A 22,207-nucleotide genomic window follows, 5' to 3' on the forward strand; every position below is an offset into this window, starting at 1 on the left:
GACGGTAAAAACTACCAAGGAGACAAACCAGAGGAGTGAGAGTGGAGCTGTGGTCGATACTTCACCCACTAAGACACCGAGTCATACACAGCTACACTGTTAAAAACGCCGTTTATTCCACATAGACACAGTTTGAGACAGGAGAGATATGCTCTTACCGTGTAGCTGTAGAGGTCGAAGACGTGAGAGGGCTGCGCATGCGCAATGACACCTTTAAAGGGTTGATTTCCGGTTTCCTGGAGCTGGAGCTTGGATGTAATAGGCTACTTCAGAAACCAAGATGGGAAAGTACATAGTGTCTTTGAACGTGCCCGTGAGTGTGTGTTTCTACAGATCAAGTCAGAACAACATGTCTAAAACCTCTGAAGTCCACAGAGCATTAAATAAATTACACTAACTTTGACTCAAGTCCTACTCTGGTCCTGCAAGTCTACAGGGGAATATATTTCCCCCCTCCAGATTAAAAGATATTTGCTAATCAATGCCCCCTAGTGGTAGTATGAACAACTGGATGTATAATGCACAGCTGTATGCTACAATTCAGATTTACATATTTCTACAGCTCCTGCTGCAATTTTTTTTTTATTCGAAACTTTGTTTCACATTATAAAACAATCTTCCATAACAGTATGCATTATACATGAATCTTCTATAATATACACCAGGGGGAATTATCAGAGTTTACAAAAAAATGTTTAAGTCTTCACAGATATTGACAATCTTAATCACTTTCTGGTTGTTTGAACGTTTGATGGAGGCTATGAATTGTCTGAGCTCACCGCTAAGAGCAATACTTTCATGAATTTTTAATGAATTTGCATTTATGAATATGAAATTTTGTCATTAAAATAATAAGATTGATAATTAAAGTTATGTTAGCTTTTTCCTTGTTTTTCTTTAGGTCAGGGAGTCCAAACAGTAGAACAAAATAAAATCACCATCAACACTTATAGCAACAAAATTACATATATCACTCCACAGTTTTTGCACAATAGGGCAGAGCCAAAACAAATGGGTCACAGTTTCAACATGTTCGGAGCAGAAAGTACATTTCACGTCAATGTCAGCTCCTGCTGCAAATAGCCACTACAGTACGTCTTCTTCAAATATTTATGCACTTAAAGACTAGAGAGAAATGTACTGGTAATTGTTGCATGTTCAAATGTTAGTATGTAGTAGCCCCCCTATGACAGACATTACAGCCTTAATGTTGCCACCTAAAACCACACCTCTGACTTGAAACCCACTCTTCCTGCAGATCACTTCAACTTCTCATCATATTTGTTTGTTTTTTTCTCTTCAGCACATACAGTTAATTTGAGATCAAATCTGGATTATTTAATGAGTATAAACTTCTTATACAGTGTTTAATTAGCCCACTGTTTGGTGTCAAGTGATGTTTTCACAATTCTAATATACCATGTATGTACAATATGTCTACATAATTATGCAAGCCCAAATATTGTCCATACAATCCTTAACAGGAGGACAGAGGAGGTGTAGAAAATACACTGTAATATGTTGAACTTGACTTGCATGCACCCAGTGAGTTGGAAAAAAAAAAAAATCAAGTTTGTTGTAACATGTTAAGCCACGAGGGGGCAGCAACACACCATGTGCAGTCAGATATACACTGGTAAGGTGGATTTCAGCCTCTGGAGCACATCCTATGGTTGTTGCTGACCACACTGTGTTCTAGAAAATATAAGTGAAATATGCCACATTCAGGATTACCCTAAAAAGAGACAAAAAATGACTTGAAGCCATGAGCTCTATATGAGATCAGTAGATATCTGTCTGTGTAGTGTGCACAGAGCATCTTTGCATTATTTAGCTAAAGCTTGGATCAGTAAAACCACACATTAAGGTTTAAATTAGGCCTTCAGCTGAGAAGGATTACATCTGCAAATGCAAGGAATTAGGCCTCTGGTTTTATAGCTTCAGCTCTGCCTTCATTTTTCAGACAGCAAGGTGGTGGGTGGAAATATAGGGCTGAATAATAAATGAATGTCACCATGTGGAGAATTTTTATGTGTTTGTAACATTTACACATAGTCAAATCTGAATACAATCGTTTGCATATCAGCATCAGTAATACCCTACAGGCTTATATTTCTGTGACTGTGCATTTAAAATGTGAACACATCCCTCACATTAAAAATGAAATCCCCATGATATCATGTATCAAGTTTTGCAGTGAGCTCATCCTGTCAATGACCATGAAGCTCAAAACTGCTCATCAATATAAGAGGAAGCATCATATTTCCATAAAAGCATCCACCTGCTCTACTGTACCCTCTGCATTGCGCCTCAACATGCAATCCCATAACATCTTACATCAGAAGCGTATCCCCGCACCCTCTCTCTAAATTTACCTCCTAAATTGATATTAAATATTTATCACTCTGGCTTTAAGTGGGCTTCCCCTCTTCAAGGATTCATCCCTGTCCGCCCCCTCAGAAGTAAGCTCCATTTGGCGATGCGGAAGGGAGATTCCTCTGCTCTTCCAGTCATACACCCCGCCTCCCCTGTATGATGTTACCGTTACGCACCACTATAATAAGCGGAGACGTGACTCTCTGGGGCGAATCCCTGCCGACGTCACTCCCGGTTCTGTATAAATAGGTTGAAGCGCGACTCTGGTCAGACTCAAGCAAAAAAGCTATTTCGGCTACAGCGACTCTTCAAACCAAGGATTATTGGATTGCCTTCGTTGGATTTAATTGCCAGCACCGGGTGAGTGTCTTTATTAATACCCATGTGGCATCTGAAGCTTTATTCGTTTTAATTTAGGTCAGTAGAGTTGAGTAAACATGTGGTCAGCTTTGATGTGATGTGAGATTAAATGTAGGCTACTATGGCTTGTACCTGCTCTGACACTTTTTTACTTTATTGTCATTTGAATGCGATCAAACTATGTGAAATCTCATATTTACGCACGGCACACCTTCTCCACAGATCCTCGATCGGTATATAAAAGCACAATGACTTTGAACAAGGGTGACAAATTGCGGAACATGGAGAAGAGGAGAGGCAGCATGCCGTTCCCCATGAATCTCCCCAACCTGCACCGGAGAAGCATGCCCGTGGACGACCGGGACCTGCGCGCCACGATGCCACAGACCGGACAGACCGACGAGCTGTCCGACCTCCTGCGCTACACGTCCTACTCCCCCAGCGAGGAGCACCGCGGCAGCTACGCCTCGGACTCCTCCGACTCCGTCATCTCCACCAGCAGCGAGGCGGAATCCCAGGTGTACAAGGTGGTTCTCCTCGGGGAGCACGGCGTCGGCAAGTCCAGCCTGGCGCGCGTCTTTGGCGGAGTTGAGGATGCCGGTCACGACTGCGATGAAGCAGGTAAATGTTGATGTTGAGGATGAGTCATCCAGCCTTGCAACCCACATCCACACACACGCACTTACTGTATAGACAGATGCGCTCAAGATGTCCATTGTCTCTGAAGACATGTGTGATAAATAGGTCTGGTCAAGGTCAATTCTGTTTTACATAATACTGAGCAATAGGTAGATGGTTTCATCAATGCAGATCTGAGATATTAAGCCTCACAACTTTGGCAGACACTTTTAAAATAATCAAACCCTTGATCTTTAAAATGAAAAGAATCACTCAGACATAAAAACACATTTTTGAAAAAGATGTGATTTTTGTAAATTACATAAAAGTCACAAATTCGATCATTCAGAATTATCTGTTTCTGTAAAGATGGTGATAAAGTTTAAATGATGGCTCTGATGAAAAAAGAAAAACAGGGTTCTTATTTTTGCACGCAAGAGTGTACATGCATTGATTATTGCTATTTCCATCTACAGCGAGGCACCAGTTCTGCCCTCAGTGCTACAGCTGTCAGAAACACATCCAATAGCATAATGTGAAGGGGAAATATAAAAGGCCAGCGATGGCTTGATCACAGGCTCTCATCAGTGTGTAGACTACAAAGGAGAAAAAAAAGTGCTAAGATCAGTGTGAAGAAAAGCAACAACACACGCTGCCAACACACACGACTGTTCAGAAAAGATGCTTCTCTCCTCTGCATCAGTGTGTAACATGATATTCTTTTTTTTCTCCCTCAGGAAACACTTATGACAGATCCATCGTGGTGGATGAAGAGGAGGCGTCTATTGTGCTGTATGACATCTGGGAACAGGTGAGTTATTTCTCAATCATGTGACGTTTGTCACATTTTCATCGATTTCATGGATATTTGATCAGTAAAAGATGAGATCAGCTTGACTGACTGTCTGTTTCTCTCCTGCAGGATAACAGCCAGTGGCTGAAGGAACAGTGCATGAGGATGGGAGATGCCTACATCATTGTGTATTCAGTGACGGACAAATCGAGCTTCGAGAAGGCGTCAGAGCTTCGTATCCAGCTGCGCCGGGCCAGGCAGTCAGAGAACATACCCATAATCCTTGTGGGCAACAAGAGCGACCTGGTGCGGTCCAGAGAGGTGTCCGTAGATGGTAAGTCAGTGTGACTAACTTCTTATTCAGCCTGAAATGTGCAACACAAGATGAGGGAGGTTAGGGGAGGTGGATTTTTAGTTACTTTGAAGCTTAGAAGCAAATCTTGAGGCGGTTCATGATCAAATTTGACAGAGCTGGTTCGGCTTGACCGGCTTTGCTCGGGTCAGGCCACATTTCTCACTTGACTGCTCAGGTGCAGCTCATGCCCACGCACAAGTACCCCCTCAAGCTAAGGCTATCTGCTAAAGCTTTAACTTAGTTTTCTCTTAGGGCAAATATATCCCCTCTAGCAGCCTTACTCAGAGCATACATCCTCAGTTTGCAACCCCAAAACTATTTGAGCTTCTTAAACTCACACCTCCTCAGAGCTCTAATTCTCCTCTTTCCATATTTTCTCTCTCGCAGAAGGAAGTGCCTGTGCAGTGGTGTTCGATTGCAAATTCATCGAGACGTCGGCATCCCTTCACCACAACGTGCAGGACCTGTTCGAGGGAATCGTCAGACAGATCCGCTTGAGGAAAGACAGCAAGGAGGAGAACGCGCGACGCATGGCCAACTGCAGGCGCAGAGAGAGCATAGGCAAGAAGGCCAAGCGGTTCCTGGGCCGCATGGTCGCACGCAAGAACAAGAAGATGGCCTTCAGGCAGAAGTCAAAGTCCTGCCACGACCTCACGGTTCTCTGAGGAACAGAGGAGACAGATGGACATTCTTTTCTTTGGCCTCTGAAGACCAGACGCTGTGTGTGTTTTAACACTAACCCTAAAGGACTAATAGAGCTGTATAGATATATATTTTTATTTTTTAGACAACAACCGAAAGCAAAGAGTGGACTTAATTAATATAAACCATGACTGACATCATTCAAGTCATATCATGATAACGGTGATAACCTGCATGAAGCTTTGCAAACATTGATTTTGTTTCATTCTATTTTATTTTTGCCTTAAACATATTGCTGTCATAATATGATCAGTATGTATGAAAACTCCACAAAGGCTTGTTATTTATACAGAGTTGCAGAGATTGCCTTGTTGTTGGGTTACAATGTTGTGCTCCTTTATTGGAAGGGATTGGTGTATATACGTATGTGAATGACGCTGAATGCAACATACATCTCATTATCCTAAAGACACGGTAAAGGATTTCAATACTAGGTCACCTGGAGTCATATTTACTTGAAACGTGGTACGCAGGTTCGTGCCACGGCCAAGTTACTGAAGACGAGTCAAAGATAGAAAAAAAAAAGAAAAACTCTGTTATTCTGTGTTGTTGCATAACATTGAATTCAGGTTGTGAATGTATGAGTAAAGCAATAAGTTATATTGGTATTGTGAACCTTGACATTATTTGGAAATTCTTTGTTTACGTTGATGCCCTTTTTACAATAAAATATGAAAATCAAATCAAAAAATTTCTTCCGTGTGTTGTTCCTCAACTAACATATTCAGCAGAATAACGAAGTGGCGTTTTTTTAACGTCCTCATGAATATTCATCTGATCTTATCACTGGAATGGAACCTCACTGGCCATTGGTTTTACAGGAAGGAAACAAGGTAGTTAAGCCTTTGTATCTGAAGGTGTTAACCATTAAGCCGTAGAGGGAGTACAAGTACGCAATTTTTCCATCCAATTTTAAACTCCCCTCACATCTCTCAGAGCAAGCACACACAACATTCACAGGAGGTAAGACATACAAGTTTTCTTCTTTTTTTTGGAAATTGGAAAAGAAGTATAGTGGAGGTTCCCAACTTGAGCTAGTGGACATGTTAAGTTTGCTGTTATAGTTCAGAGGTTTTGAAATTGGAATAAGTGAAGTATTTAGTGTGTTGCTGTAGCTTGTGCACTGCACCGTTGCCTGTGATTTGGTGTTACTGAAACAACAGCTGTGATATTAAAGCCCAATGAAACAACAGAAACCAAGTTTTACTTCCAAATCAAAGTGTCTTTAATGATCTGTGCTGAAGTGACTGTAGTTTTGTTGTTTCAAATGGCTTCGTCGGTGGTTATGCATTCAAATCGGACTGTTGTGCATGTAAAATTGTGACATCTTTGTGTATGAAAGAATTCCACGGTGGTGAATCAGTAACAAGACAGAAATTGTGTTGATTGTGTGGCTGAGGCCATGTGGTTGGTTTGAAACACTGTGAATATACCACATTTACAGGGACTAATGGCTGAGAGAGGAGCTGCACCACTGCTGATCATAGCTCTCATAGTAAGATGTTAAATACTCTTCAACGGTAGTACTTTTATTTACAACAGCAAATTACTGCATTGACAACCTCATCAATACACACTTAATATCTTTTCCCACAGGTGGTGATACTTTTCACATTTACACCATGCTCTGCGACAAATTTTAAAATCGGTGTCCCAGAAAACTACAATGGCATTTTCCCATGGTATCTAGCCAAGGTAAGGCATTTCAGTGTATTTGACTTTATCAAAACAGTTGTAGAGATTAAATGTGTTTTATAAGTTTGTCCAAGTTTTATAATCTAAAGTTTTTGTTTTTTCAAATACACTGTTGCCAATAAAGTTGGAATATTATTGTTTTCAGATACATTCCTCCTTTTATTCCTATTATAAAGGTTAATTGTGGTTTAATTTATGTGATATGTTTGGAAGAGATTGATCAACAAAGTTTTGAGAAGGTATGCACTTTATCTATCAATAATAAATCACATTGTCACAATTATTTCATGAGAAGTGGTAAAAAAATATTTTATTCCAACTTCATGGGCAGCAGTTACTGTAATGGGCAAGAGCACATACGTCTAAGCGGAAAAAAAACAAACATTTAAAGCACATACATGAGATTTTATTCTCATATGCCACATCCATAAATGTTGAGATGCAAGTTGACAGTAACTGGTAAACAGGTGTCAAAAACCGATGGAAGGGTTTAATGCATAGTTCGCTGAGGACACTTAATCACTAAAATGTTCTTAATATAAAACCACATCAATGAATAGATCTTTTGTCAGCCCTCTGGGCCTCTATAAAAAAAACACCCAAATAATGAGGCATGTGGTGTTAAGACTGTCAAGGTGAATGGGGATCCAGAATTGCATCAGTCCAATTTTTCTCTCTACCTTCTGCCCTCAAGGTTGAAGATGTATGAACATGCTGGCGTCATCACTAGACTATAATTGGAGTGTTCACAATGCTTTTCAGGCGTCAGACCCTGCCTCTGCAATCAGTCCAGCTGGGTGGCAGGCGGGGTGTTTTATTCATACGTGTCACTCAGGCAGCCTCTGGATTGCGTAGCGGCATGAAAATCTGGCACTTTGATTGGTTTTATTGTGACGTTATCGCGTCTTGCATGAAACGCAGTCGTATTTTCAGTCCTTGCGTCTCACTGAGTGTCATTAACACCCTGTAAATAGCATGGTAATGGCCAGAATGGAGGAGTTGAATAATAACCGCACTTTATATTATAAATGGAAAGGACGTAATAATTTGTACAGGGTAAAAAGCTCTTCATGATGGTCTGTTCACCAGAGAGCACCACACTTCTTCTATTTTAACTTTTTCAAGGATCAATGTTTTGCAGCTATCAAGAGCATAAAGCCACTGCAAGAGGCTTTATAATCATCTTGTAGACTTCTGTGAATGACTAAGCCTAACACATCACTAGCTATAAAAGTAGACACCTTTTTAGAGGATCTTTATGTAGGGAATTCAGAACATCTAAACTTTAAGCTGAGGTGATGAAATTGAATTGTTTCGGCCTTTTCACAGACTGTAAGAAATACACAAAATGCCATGCTTTACATTTAAGACTATCAAGATCAGCTGCAGGTCATATGAGTGCTACATTTTTGTTTTTCTTAACATACCACAAAAAGGTACAATGGGATATAGTTTTTACTTGTATTTGTACTCAATTTGAGTCTTATCAGTTCAGTCCAATAAGTTTGTAATTAATGTGGCTTCCTGTTTAAGTCAATCTGCTGGTGGCTTCAGTAACTAACTACCCAGATTTTCCTCTATCCAGGCCTCCTACACCTTTTAACTCTTTACATGCTTTTTAAAAAAGGAACACAACCTGATCTCTTGTGAATTTTCCTCTTTTCTGCACAGCTCCAAGATCTGCCCGGTAATTACAGTGACCTGGTGTTAACAGGAGATGATGAGGGGATATTTGGAGTGGATGCTCAGTTCCTGTATGCTCTCCAACCACTGGACAGAGAGAAACAGCCATCTTACTCTCTGCAGGTATTCTGCCATATTATATCGCAGTAGTAGGAGCACACTTCCGTACATGTCTAAGTTGATGAACAGTTGTCACAAAAATTATTCATTCAAGAGGCATCAAATTCACATCACATGAGGTTTATGACCCAATTTTCAACCGTCAACTGCTCTTTCGGTTGTCATTTGTTTCCCATGGGGAGGCTGCATGCTGGTTCCAGAGGGTGTTCTTCAGAGATGCTGTGATTGTGGTGTGGTTGTGTGTGTGTGTTCGCACGTGTGTGTACCGCAGGTGTCCTTCAGAGCATCGGGGCACCGTCAGAGCTTCACTGTCGAAGTGTGTGTCATCGACAAGAATGACAATGTGCCCACTTTCATAGAAGAGAGCATGAGAGGCAGCGTGCAGCTCGGGCTTCTCAAAGGTACAAGAACCTTCAGCTCTTACGTCACCGTCTTGCACAACCCGATTCACTCAGAGCCGCACTTGTCAGCCCTGAAATACAAAAGACATGAATTATAAATACGTATTCAGTATTTGGATAAACGCATGTAAAAACGTGGCTAATGCATCTCCGGAAGCTTCAATTAACCTTTATCTTCGGTGTTAACAGAACCAATGACGTGGCAGCTTGGCACAGGTCCATTTTGTTTACGCTAAAAATGCTTTTCTGCAAACTGTCACCAGGCTTAGCAATCAGGTTAGATACAAATGTACAAAATGTATTTTTTTTAAGCAGCGTTCATTATTCTCAGAGGAGATGGAGTGTACCCATTAGCAGTGAAATATGAAAACATGGACTAGAGAATCTGTGTAATAGATGGTACCATATCTGATAATTGCTCCATCCCTGTGTCTACCAGCGATTCCATTCATGCAGGTGGAGGCGCTGGATCGCGATGACCGCAACACTGTCCACGCTGACCTGAGGTTCAGTCTCATGGAGCAGACGCCCAGGATTCCCTCCAGTCAAATGTTCTTCATCGACTCCATCACCGGAGAGGTTTCCCTCACTGAGGATGGTCAGTCCCAACTAGTAACTAGAGGGAAGTTTGACTTTGTTTGTCCCCAGAGACAAATTTTGGTTTGCATTTGTGTTTTTAGTGGAGGGACGGGGCATAGGCCAGGGAGGAACCCATTACACTTTTAAAATCTGTATTCTTATGTATGTTTTTTGACACTAGATTTACTGTTCAGTCTCTATTCTTTTTTTCTGAGAGTCTGTTTCTGGAACAGCAACACAGACAAATCCGAGACTTAACCCTCTGCAACTTTGGACACCTGTTGTTTTTATACATTTTATTTTTTTCAACGATATAAGTGTTTGAACAAACTACTTAGTTACAGAACCAAGGGTTTGGTTTCATATTCATAGGTTTTCACCAATATTGCCTAAAAGACAAAACAGTCAATTAGCACCTTGCATATATCAGCAAAAAAAACAACAACATATAGTACTTGTTTTGTTTATATACGTATATATATTTTAATTTAAGGCATTCATATAAAAATCATTGGATATCTTAAAACATGAAAATATCATAATCGTTATCTGCCACTAAACTCCAGTATTTGCCAGCCTCTGACAATTAATTCAGTGCTGATTTGGAAACAAGTTCTGAAATAAGGTTTTTATTGGGTGCCAAGAGTTCCTATTAGTAGTCCATAAGCCACACAGAATGACGTGAACCCTCTTCTTGTACTTGTCCATTATAACCACTAGTTTTTATGTAGAAATTAGGCGGAAAAAATCATGAAAATGATAAATAGGTTCACATGTATGTGCTTATTTCATTAGATATGAATCATAACAACCAAACCAACCAGCCAGCATTCATGTCGTCAGGCTTTTATTTGACACAGTCTCACTGCTTGTTTCCTCATCTAGTCAAGACAAATAATTTTAAAAAAAGTCATTTTGGCTATTAATTATTCTTACTCAAACAAACATGCACTTACATACACATACACATACACATGCACATGTACACTTGCCCTAGATGCAGTAAAGTCCTGTGTGCTGGTGCTATTTCTGTAGCTCTTGTATTGCCCTTTATTAGTTTGGCAGAGGCTGGAAGACTTGCCGACACTTTGCCAATTACTTCCATTCCACTTCATAGCAACAGTGAAAATCAAAAATTGCCTCTTTGATTTTCTTCTTTGTATCCTCAGGCCAGCGCTCTAACTAATAGTTATGATTGTCATTATAGTGGATGATTATGTTATTTCTTTTCCATTTGAGCAGGAAATTGAAAATGAACTCGTGAGAACAACAGTTGGAAAAGATTGGACATGTTAAATTTAGCATGTGATGTGTGTAATGGGGTTTCCATAAGTATTCACATAATTATACTGTGAAGGTTTCTGTTCTCCTTCTACTTTTGGGTTTCTCTACATTTTTATGTACTTGGGACACTGCACACACACTACACTATACAATATATAGTCTAGAGGTTCATTCTGAAATGAACTTAAAGGAAGCTGATTCTGTGTCATGTGTCCCACTGTGGCCACCAGGAGCATCGACTCTGGACCCAGAGATGTGCGGCCGTTATAAGCTCTCGGTGATGGTGAAGGACATGGCCGGGAAGGCCAACGCTTTCTTCTCCACTGGCATTGTCACTGTTGAGGTGACAGGAAACACCTGGGCGTCGCCCGACCCCGTACGACTTCAGGAGAACCTCCCAGGCCCCTACCCAATCCCCATCTCACAGGTGAGGCGGCAAAACCCTGAGCGGCATTTATTTGAAACACTAAAACATAAATCCACCACTTTAGCAAAGTGTGAGGTGTTTTTACCCATCTGCATTAAAAGCACTTTTACTTACTTGATTTTCTACCATAAATCAAATAAACAACTTGGTGTAAGTGCTGACTCCATTATAAATGCAGCACCAACTGTTATATCATATTACAATAAACCAAACTCTGTCAATAGCCTGGACTCAGTAAAGTGGCATCACATTGCCAGTAGCTGTTTTTAGTGCCTCTTGGGTTCTCCTAAGTGACCAAATACTGAATTATTGATGCTGTTCAAATGCCATGGATCCTTTCAGGCTACCTCCTGACTGAGTCACTTTAACTCCCATGATCACTCACTATCCCACCCACCCACCCACCATCCACCGTTCGGAGGGGTATTATACAAAACTAACAGCTTAAGGGCAACATCCACCCTAAAATACGCTCGACATATGGCCTGTTATTTTAATATTTTGATATTTCACTTTATCCAGACACCAACGCAGTAGACACTCATTCTTACTCATTCTTATTTATTTATTTGTGGTGTTTGTATCCACTTATTGTCTCAGCTGTTAAATGATCTTAAACCCATAAATTCAAATTCATGAATAAAAACATGAACATGAATTTAATCAGCATTAATTTTGGTGATCAATCAAATTCACGTTTTGATACAAGCATGCTCCAGCTCCACATTTTCTCCTGTGAGAATTTGCTAGCTATATCTTTGTTTTCTGACAGAACAAGTTGTTTTTCTATTTTCTGGACCATTGATGGACTAAATGAGTACAAATTGACAAAATAATTTGGCGGAGCAATTCGTAATTAAAAAGTTTCCACACATTCCTAGTCAGTAAAGTTTGGTGAAATTAAAAAAGTGGACAAGGAAACTGCAGCAGTAGGTTTCATGAGGATATGGACTGATTTTCAGATCATATTTCAACAAGGACCAACTCTGAAAAGTGTCACCTGATGATATCTGATAGTCAATCAATCAATGCTCAAATGTGTGGTAAAGAGAGTTTACACTTCTCGCTGAACCGTAGTGTAAATTCTTTTAAAGGTTTCTCTCAGGGCTCTGTGCCTGTCCTTGGTCTTGTCTAACCTTTTGGTTGTCATAATATTAGCCATATCAGCTACATGTCTATAAATAACTCAAAAGCCCTCAGAGGTTTTGTAACAGATGCAAAAAAAAAAAAGCTAGAAGTGGCAGTTATCATTTTAGAGGACATTTTTATAAAGTACGTCTGCATGGCAAAAAATAAACTCTATCCATTCACTACCGAGAATTGTGGAAACAAAGAGGCTTGTGGAGCCGCTGCTGCAGCTGAATCAAAACGCATTGTGCAGGTTGTGAGAGCTGCCGTGTCCAGATCATACCTCACAATACCTCCCCCTCCTCCTGTTTTCTCCCACCTCCCCCACACTCGCCCTCAGCCTCTCATCTCTCCTGTTCCAACAGCCCCTTCCACCCACTGAAAACGTGTGGATTCACAAGTGTAGGCACATTTGATTTTTTTTTTTTTTTTTTTTTCATATTTCACAATTTTCAAAGGCCAGTTCAAATGTACAATAGAATATTTCCCTTTCTCTTATAGGTTTATCACCTGATAACCACTTATAACCACAGTTTGGTGACTTTTAAAATAAATAATTTTGATATCAACCAAAAGCATTTTTCTCCATATCTGTGCATCACTTCTAATCTTAAATATGTTAGAAAATAAGAAACCTCAGCTGGTTCCATCACTGAACCGTATATATGAAAACCATTTAGTTACGGTGGCCCGTTCGGCCTCATCCAGAATCTAAATCACACAGAAGTGGATTAGGTGAGCTTGGATGTTTACTTGGGGGAAGCCTCATTTCGCCTACGCTGAGTGATTGTAGCGCTGTGCACAGTGGGTGGTGGGACTAACCGCTGTTATGACACATACAGAAATAGTCATGTTCAAAGACCCACTCTATGGATCTCTGCCTCCCCACTGTCTCAGATAAATGGAGCAGTCATGTCCACATCCACTTGTCTGTAACTAACGTTGCCGCTGACATTGTCTGTGGTGTGATGACATTTTGGCAGATGCTGCTTCAGTGATCGTTTTCACTCTTTTTTTTTCCAATCAAATGCAAGCTCTCGCTGTATTTTTTTTCAAAATCAGTGTGCAGGTTATTCTTATTTTCATCCAGGCTTTTGTTATAAGCACTTTTGCATCATTCACAGTCACAGAGGTTAATTTCAGTCCCTTATCTTTTGTATGTTTTTGATTGTCTGCCTAAAACTTTGATTATTCAATGCAATCAGTAGAACTACTTGAACTCAGTAATGCAATCTATTGAGACTTTGGAGTGGAGGGGAGGCAGCAGAGCTCGTGAATGAATGAGTCAAGGCTCTTCACCGCAGTGTGTTTTTCACAGACAAATGAAATCTGATTGTTTGCTGCAGAAACGCTTCGATCCCATTCAGACCTTCGTCACGGCCCCGAAAACAGCGTTCAGTGTCACAAATGACACTCGGCATCAACGCGGCGCTTCAGCTAAACATTAGTCATCAGAGGTGGGAGCGACAGCAACACTAAGGCAGCCATAATCAATATTTCCACGTCAGCAATTGATCAGATGATTATGTGCGATGTGAAAGGCGTCATGCATTGTGAGAAATCCACAGTTTTCCTCAGCCTCTTAGTTTCTCTCTCTGTTTGATAGATGAGCAGAGTTTGTTCTCACTGCTATTATCAGCAAAAAGATGTGAAAACACACGACTACCTGGCAAACAACAAAGAACAAACAAACACCAGACAAAGTTAATGACAAGCAGGTGAAGAAAGTGAAGCATTCAGCAGCTAAAGGGGATAGATAGAAGATGTGCTGCGTTCGTTTGCACAAGATCCGGGTCGGAAATTCCAACTTCTGAGGTAAATTCATTGCACAACCTCGGAAAACACGGCCAGCCACAGTAAGCTGATGTCTTTCAAGCATCAAAAAGTACTGCTGGGGAAGAACATTAGCTATGGGGGAATCCTGCATGCGTCATAGTGAGCCATGCAGATGTCAACTCTTGCTGCAGTACGCGTGGAACTAGGCTATTTCCTTTTCCATAACTTCTCCCTTGCTTAAATGTCTAGGTTGGAAAATAAATAGCCTAAATAAATAAATACCCCTCACGGTGTGCAACGCCATTTTGCTTTGATGTAATTCCGACCGACTCGGGCCGACCGACTCGACTTCAAGGGCCGTTCTATTGCATTTTTCCGATTCGGAGGTCGGATCTTTCCGAGTTCCGAGTACAATCGAATGCAGCAATATTTCCCCCAGGGGATGGTGGAGATCACATGGCGTTAGGGATGTCACGATTATGAATTTTCTTGGTACGATTATTGTCAGAGAAATAATCACGGTGTTACAATTATCACGATTATTATGCATTAATTAATTTCACAACACAACACAATGAATGTGTAAAATCAAATATAGTCAAAATATAATTACATTACTTATTACAAACTGTCATCTATACCAAATATTTACTGTATGTTTATCTTAATCGTTTTTTGTTTTGTTATGTTTGTTTGTTTAAATACAAATGACACGCTAACATTTAAATTCCTACCAATTTAATGTTACGTAAATGGACCAGTATCTGAGCATTTACCTTTATTTTGGAGCGATATGGTTCCGACATAATCTTTTTTGGGAAGTTACGGTATTTAGGAATTGTTACGATTAATTAATTGTGGCGTTTAATACCACGATTAATTGTGAAAACAAGTAATCGTGACATCCCTACATGGCGCCTAAAGGGTCAGTCAGTAAAGTGACTCCTAATAAATGCTAACGTTGTTCTGTATCTGCAGGATACAGTGTGTTCAGTGATTTGTTTACCTTCTCAACTTTAGTCTATAGTCTATTCAGGTGATAATAAGTGTTTCGTTTACAGCTGGTTCATATTTTCCCCTAGAAACTCCAACAAACATCTTTCTGTTCTCCCTTACATCAAAAATATGGGCTGTTATTTTATGTGTTACCTGCCTAAGTCACCATCAGCTGTTATTTTGAGAGCAAGCAATATGAACGCTTCTGCTCGCTCTTAGAAATCCAGTATATGACTTCAACTATGATGATCATTTTCATTATTAAGTCATCTGCAGATAATTTCTATAATCTGTAAATTATGTTAAATGTCATTTGTTCTATGTATTTTCCATTCACAACACTCACAAACCAATACATATTTAGTTGACTATTGTTACTGATGGAGAAAAGCAGGAAATCCTCATATTTCAGAGGCTGTAGCCAACAAATAATAGAGGCAATTAATTATTTGTCAAAATACTTGTAGTTTAATTTTCTATTCTATTTAAGATTGTTTCAGCTGTAAATATTTGAGTATTTCCTGGTACCTTTTGTGTGTATCACAGTGTCGTGCTCTTTTTCTGTAATTCAATGTCTTGGTTTCCTCAGTGCCTCGAGGAGAAGCACACGCGGACAGAAGGCGCTCTCGATGCAGCTCACACAGACAGAACGTGCTCTGCAAACTCAAACACTGACGGAGGCAAAACAGATGACTTCATAGATGTTTTGTATAGAACTTTATATAGAACAGTCGGTGATCATCAATCAGGCCTTTAAACATTTTTCTTTTAAGTTCTGAGGTCCAGAAAGGCAGCATAACACTCCAGAGGCAGCCAGCTGTGTGAAGTGGCTTCGTGTATACAAAAGCATAGCGTCTGGGCAGCCATCTCCAAAACAAGGGAGGAGTGTGTGACAGTGAGTTGAAGAGATACACATGCCCTGGGTGTGCATCAGCTGTGCTGTGACTGGGCTCCTCTCCTTGTTGGGTGCTGTTTGATAGCTACTAGGGCGCTTTCAGCTCCACTGCACAGCCCTCTGTCAAGGGCTGTAAAGCACAGTGGAAAATCCCCTTCAGCCTGCATAGTTAGTTTTGGCTGTGCTCTCTGTTCCACATCATTGTCAGTGCATTTGGATGGCTCCTTATCATGTAAACAAATGGTAGCTTAGCTTTGCGCTTACACATCATGCAACGCAGGCCCCCGCTGCAAAGCTTTCTGGGTTTACAGTACAGGTCTACCGAGTCTCAGCGTTTCATGTTGCTCCGCTTTGATGATGATGTTTACTAAACTTAGATACTGATATTTTTTTGGTTGTTTGTCTCTGTGTGTGTGTGTTTATGTAGGTCAAATGGAGTGGAAGTCATGCAGAGTACAGTCTGGAGGGGGAGTTTCCAGAGATGCTCTTCACCATCAGCAGAGAAGGAGTCATTTATCTCAACGCCCCTCTGGACAGAGAGACACAGGACCAGGTCTGTACAAATGCAAGCTAAACATCTGCAGCACCTGGTAATGGATGTCAGTTTATGACTGCTGTTTAAAATGTCTAAACATAAGAGCTGTAGGGGCCACGAAGATCCTCCATGAAAGACAGAGGTCTTTATTTCTTGTTTGAGTTATAGCTGTGTGCATGTCATACAATTATCTCTGTATACAGTTTGCTCTGATTTAAAAGCCAAATATTTTCTGGCTCTTAAAGATCAAAGAGAATATTGTGTAATATGTTGAGGGTTTTATTTACTTTGATTATTTGTTGGAACAAAATAGTGAATTCAAAATGCAGAAGACAAACGTCACCAAGTGTCACACTGAATGACACTAAACAGTTCATGAAAAGAAACCTTGCACTTCAATTATCTTTCCTAATTTTACTTACAGCTTAATGATCCTAATGATTTAATTAAAGGGACACATTATTGCAGGAGCACTGAGCACAGTCTATTTTTAAACAGAGGTCATTGAGAAGACGACCCGAAACCTGAAAAGCGGAGTTGCTGCTTCTTGAACGTACCCTGTCTGTCTGTTTTATGAGAAGGATTATAAAGATAGAGGCTCCATTACACATCTTGCTCGCTTTAGACTAAGAGAAGAGATGTTATTTGGGGTAAAATTACAAATGGAAGTCCATTTGTTTGCATTTCACTCTTGAGTTTTGCACAGAACTTAAGCTCCCCAGAGATTTGAATGGCTCAGTGAACAGTACATTCTGGCACAAATGCTCAAGTGGCCAAAGAACAACAGAGAAAGACTGCGTCACATCAGTGGATGTGATAAGTCTTCAATAACACAAGCTTCTAGCATATTGTCCACTGCAGTGATGATCATGTAATGGAAAGTTGAAAGTGCTCCATCAGCCTGATGCATTGTTATGTAATGTTAGTGTACACAGTCTCTGGCAGGAAGAAGAGGAGGATAACTTTTAATTCAGGCTACAAACACAACACGTCTCAGGTCATTGAAGCAGATTAGCAGTTTGCACGTTCATTGAAATGTGCTCACATGAAAAAAAAAAAGAGGAAAAAGATGAAGCAGACATAAGTTTTTAGCTATTTTTCCACACCCGGTGATTGAAAGGTCATGGATGCATAACTCCAGAAATGACAGATGATCCGTGGATGTGCTAACAAGGCTGAAAACGCCACATATGTCTTGTCTGAGCTCCATCAGTCAATCTGTGCTCAGGCAGCCTTCTCACAGGAGGACAAACTGATGGATGTAGATATGCATCCATCCATCCATCCGTTTCCTTTAAAAGCTCACCCTATCCCATCATGTACCAGGCATGGGAGCACCCTGAAGTCACAATGTCAATGTGTGCGCCACATTTGTCATAAACCAGCTGACCAGATATTTTCAACTTCTCTGTTTCTGGAACAAACAAACGTCATGTTTGGCTTTTTTTTTGTCTCGTCAGTTCCAGATCAGCATTGTGGTGGAGCGTCCAGATGGCAGAGAGATTGCCAAGCCTGTGGAGCTGAGGGTGATGGTGGGCGACGCCAACGACAACAGACCCACCTTTCCACAAGCACAGTATCACACCGTGGTCAAGGAGCTGGCTGCTCGTGGTAACTGACAGCTTTTTATCTATATTTATCAGTCTGTGAAAATGCAATGATGTGAGTTTTTATAACATCGGCTGGAAAACAGTCGGGCTGCAATGATGATTATATATTATCAGTCGAGGAAAATACTGCTGTCTTTTATGTTTCTTATAGATTTAGATAATTATGATATTATCTTAATATCTTCAGGGTTTGTACTGTTGATGGGATGAAACAACATTTTAAAGAAGCAACATTTCACTGGATATTTTTCCTCTGACAATATTTAGACTCATAATTATTAAAGGAGAATACCGGCCATTTTTGACCCCTAAATCGTTGTCCTGATGGTCACCCAGTGTTGGGGGGAGCAAAAAACGATGCAGGCAAACCGGAGTTACACCATGGCTAGATGACGCTAGCGCTAGCGACAACGCTAAAGTATGGGGGCAATTTTTTCAACCACAACAAAAAACGATCAAATATCTATGGTACATGACTTGAATCCGATCGCAGAGCGCCTGCTCTCCCCGCCACAGAAACAAACACTTTTTCCTTGTTGTGATGATTTCTTTACAAAAATAAACAGTCAGAGATATTTTGGACATTACCACTGCACTGCTCCACCGTTTATTTTTGTAAAGAAATCATCACAACAACAAAAAAGTGTTTGTTTCTGTGGCGGGGAGAGCAGGCGCTCTGCGATCGGATAGTAATGTCTTTCCAGGATGTTTCAGAGTTCGGCTATCTGAGGTGAGTGACTACAGTACATGCAAAAACACAAAGTTTATACTGTTTATACTGTACACTATATGAGTTCAGTGGTGTGTAATAGGGATTCGAGTCATGTACCATAGATACATGTATTTGATTGTTTTTTGTGTTTGAAAAGAATTGCCCCCATGGGTTAGCGTTGTCGCTATCCCGAGCGCTGAGTCGCGTTTTTTGCTCCCCCCAACACTGGGTGACCATCAGGACAACGATTTAGGGGTCAAAAATGGCTGGAATTCTCCTTTAATGAAGATAATCATTAGTTTCATTCATGGAAAATACTCTCCAAAACCTCCCTGATCAGCCTTCAGCGGGCCAATATATTTTCCCAAAGATAGTGGAACCTTTCTGTTGAAATTTTTAATTACCTGTGAAGCAAAACAACAAAACAAAAACAACAAAATGAGGCCTCTGTGTGATGTGAACAGTCGCATTTACTCCGTGGGAAAATGGGAATATTGTTTCACAACACAGCAGAGAAACGCTGTCTGGAAGCGGCGTTGCAGCGATGAAAGGGCTGAGAGTGCCAGATACCTTTTCTGAAAGCAGATTGGGATTTTTGCCAGGACACGGGGGGGAAAGCACCCTCACTCCTACCCATGCTCATAAAAAGCACATGGTGCGTTGTGACATATCAGGTCCCGTCCTCATAAAAGCTTTTTTGTTGATGCTTTAAAATGGTTGATTCTGGGAAATGAATTAGAAGGGACAATCTGTTAATCTTAATGGAATCACTGAGTGAGGATTAAATGAGAAAGCTATTGTCATGTCCTTCCACCCACTGATTCCCGTTCAGCATGACATGTCGCTATTTCTTATTGCAGCGAGAAGACTGTTTTATACGATGTGAGTAAAACCTGTGAGTCTCTCTCTCTCTCCCCCCAGGGACAGAGATCCTGACCGTGCAGGCGGCCGACAACGACGACCCCAAGACAGACAACGTGCGGATCTTCTACCGTTTGGTGGGACAAATCCCCGAGAGCCCTCGTGCCCTCTTCAGAGTGGACCGAGACTCAGGGGTCATCTCCGTCCAAGCAGACAGCATGGAGGGCACAGCGCCACAGTACACGCTCACAATCACTGCTGAGGATGCCAAAGGTGATGCACAAACACAACCAGCCTCACAATGTGATTGTTCCTTTCACAACATTATGAAATCTCTCCAACACTTTTAAAATGTGACTTTGCATCTTAATATTTATGTATCTGTATTTCCTGCTCCTGAAGTAGAGCCTCATGTTGGTGGAATCACAACATTAGAGATAAACAGGGGACTATTTTCTCTGCTCATCACTTTATAATAAGTGCACACTATTCTTAAGCATTAGTTATGCATTAATAAATATTGAATTCTTCATTTATAATGCATGAATACTCATTAGTACAGTATGTAGTTTATAAATACAGTTAGTTAGTGCTTATCAATGATGAGTAAAACATTTTTAACTGTGTTTATAAACTACATACTAATGAGTGTTCATGTGTTATCAATGATGAATTCAGTATTTAATGCTTAACTAATGCTTAATAGTGTGCACTTATTATAAAGTGCTACCAAGGCTTTGGACTCTTTAAGTCAAAATCCAAATATTTAGAAATATACAACTATTAATAAAGATATAAAAAGATACATTACATTTCAGATCATATTTTATTGATAAAATTCCACAAGAAATAGATGATGAACATATTTCCACCCTCTTATAATTGCTGTTTTCTTCGACCCTACAGTACTTACAATATATTATGTTAGATGAATATAAAACCCATTCTGCAGACAGGTGTTCACCTGGCGCTACAACAGATAAGACAAATTAAATGTGCAACAGAAAGCTACATGATGTATTCCAGTGTGAACGTGCCTGTTATTTAATTGATCACCACATGGCCGGTCACAGGGCCTGTTACTTATCAGTCGTCATGAAGAAGTAGCTTGAAGTGAAGCTGTTAGTTACCGTAAGGATATGATGGAGACGAGGAAGGAGAAAAATGATGAACAATGATTGTGGCAGTTACGGTGCCAGGCAGTAATATAATATGCGTATGTAAATCAGCTTTCGTAATAGCAGTCACAAACAAGCGTTTATTAGCTTTGCGTCACTGGCCTCATTGACTCCCCAACATCCGAGGGATGTATGCATGCACACTAGCCTCTGGAGTGACAGATGATGTGGTCTGCATGACTCATCAATCAGGGTGTGATGAAGGCAAGATGAGGTTCTTCCTGTTCCATCAGCGGACTTTATTTGTGTGATGGTCTGACCCTGAGTCACTGACAGAAGCTGTGATGATGTCCCTGGCAGGTCTGAACAGTTCCTGCACTGTGGTGGTGACGGTGCAGGATGAGAACAACAACCCCCCGGTCTTCTCTCAACATGAGGTACCAGAACACATGTTCAAACACACACACACACACACACACACACACATACATACACATACACATACACGTCCTGTTCGATAAACAGTAACTTTGGAAATAAAGGCAGGCCAAACATCACAGGCCATAATAAGTGGCTATTGGACTGCAGACTGTGAATCCGCTCTGCAGGTTGCTGATCTAATTTTCCTGGCGGGGAACTAGATACACCCTCTAATCTCAGGCTTATAGCGACGGCACCATGTTATTGGAGGAGTTTTATTCACTTCTTTGTTCTCTAAGTGGACAGTGTTTTGAGAGTTTAATCTGATATGGTTTTCTTTGGAGGCAAGTTTCCACTCATTTATTTATTTTACATCATGACCCAACACAACGACACCCAGGGCAACTAACACGTCAGACATGATGTAAGAACCACTATTACGGTCTCACAGATATGTCTGTAATGAATGACGTACAGTACAATGCTGACAGAAAAAGAAAAAACGGGACCTGATGCATCTGGTCAATGTGACATCTCATAAAATGGCCCCATTTTATTATTTACTTATCCATGTATTCATTTGTTTGTTCGTTTTTTTCTCCTTTCCTTCTTTCTCTCCTTATTTTTTTTTTTATTTTAATTTTTTCTCCCATTCGCACAGCTTCATTCACTCATTTTATTTATTTATTTAACTATTCTTATTTATTTATTTACTTTTTTTTTCTCTCTCTTCAAAATTCCATTTAAGCATCCATCCTCCGCT

General features: G+C 40.5%; 2 protein-coding genes across 3 annotated transcripts in view; both read left to right on the forward strand.

The window, feature by feature from the left end:
- The first annotated feature begins 2,645 nt into the window (after nucleotides 1-2,645).
- rrad (Ras-related associated with diabetes) lies at nucleotides 2,646-5,895 on the forward strand. 2 transcript variants are annotated; one of them, XM_085806143.1, is made up of 5 exons: nucleotides 2,646-2,736; nucleotides 2,959-3,357; nucleotides 4,092-4,165; nucleotides 4,277-4,481; nucleotides 4,890-5,895. In XM_085806143.1, the coding sequence occupies exons 2-5, from the start codon at nucleotides 2,985-2,987 to the stop codon at nucleotides 5,165-5,167; spliced, it is 930 nt and encodes a 309-aa protein (XP_085662269.1). In that variant the 5' UTR covers nucleotides 2,646-2,736; nucleotides 2,959-2,984; the 3' UTR covers nucleotides 5,168-5,895. The 2 variants fall into 2 exon arrangements, with proteins under 2 accessions (XP_085662269.1, XP_085662267.1); XM_085806141.1 differs by having other exon boundaries at nucleotides 2,646-3,357.
- A 181-nt stretch (nucleotides 5,896-6,076) lies between these two features.
- cdh16 (cadherin 16, KSP-cadherin) overlaps nucleotides 6,077-22,207 on the forward strand; it is a 28,784-nt gene continuing 12,653 nt past the window's right edge. Inside the window, exons 1-11 of the mRNA XM_085806145.1 lie at nucleotides 6,077-6,167; nucleotides 6,649-6,699; nucleotides 6,801-6,899; nucleotides 8,571-8,705; nucleotides 8,974-9,103; nucleotides 9,543-9,701; nucleotides 11,197-11,393; nucleotides 16,616-16,741; nucleotides 18,184-18,334; nucleotides 19,967-20,179; nucleotides 21,385-21,461. Of these exons, the coding sequence (XP_085662271.1) occupies nucleotides 6,655-6,699; nucleotides 6,801-6,899; nucleotides 8,571-8,705; nucleotides 8,974-9,103; nucleotides 9,543-9,701; nucleotides 11,197-11,393; nucleotides 16,616-16,741; nucleotides 18,184-18,334; nucleotides 19,967-20,179; nucleotides 21,385-21,461 (1,332 nt within the window). The 5' untranslated portion in view covers nucleotides 6,077-6,167; nucleotides 6,649-6,654. The remainder of the gene's footprint in view (nucleotides 6,168-6,648; nucleotides 6,700-6,800; nucleotides 6,900-8,570; nucleotides 8,706-8,973; nucleotides 9,104-9,542; nucleotides 9,702-11,196; nucleotides 11,394-16,615; nucleotides 16,742-18,183; nucleotides 18,335-19,966; nucleotides 20,180-21,384; nucleotides 21,462-22,207) is intronic.

The sequence above is a fragment of the Trachurus japonicus genome, chromosome 3 (assembly GCF_045865225.1).
Source record: "Trachurus japonicus isolate A0001 chromosome 3, Traja_1.0".
In the NCBI taxonomy this organism is placed as follows: domain Eukaryota; kingdom Metazoa; phylum Chordata; class Actinopteri; order Carangiformes; family Carangidae; genus Trachurus; species Trachurus japonicus.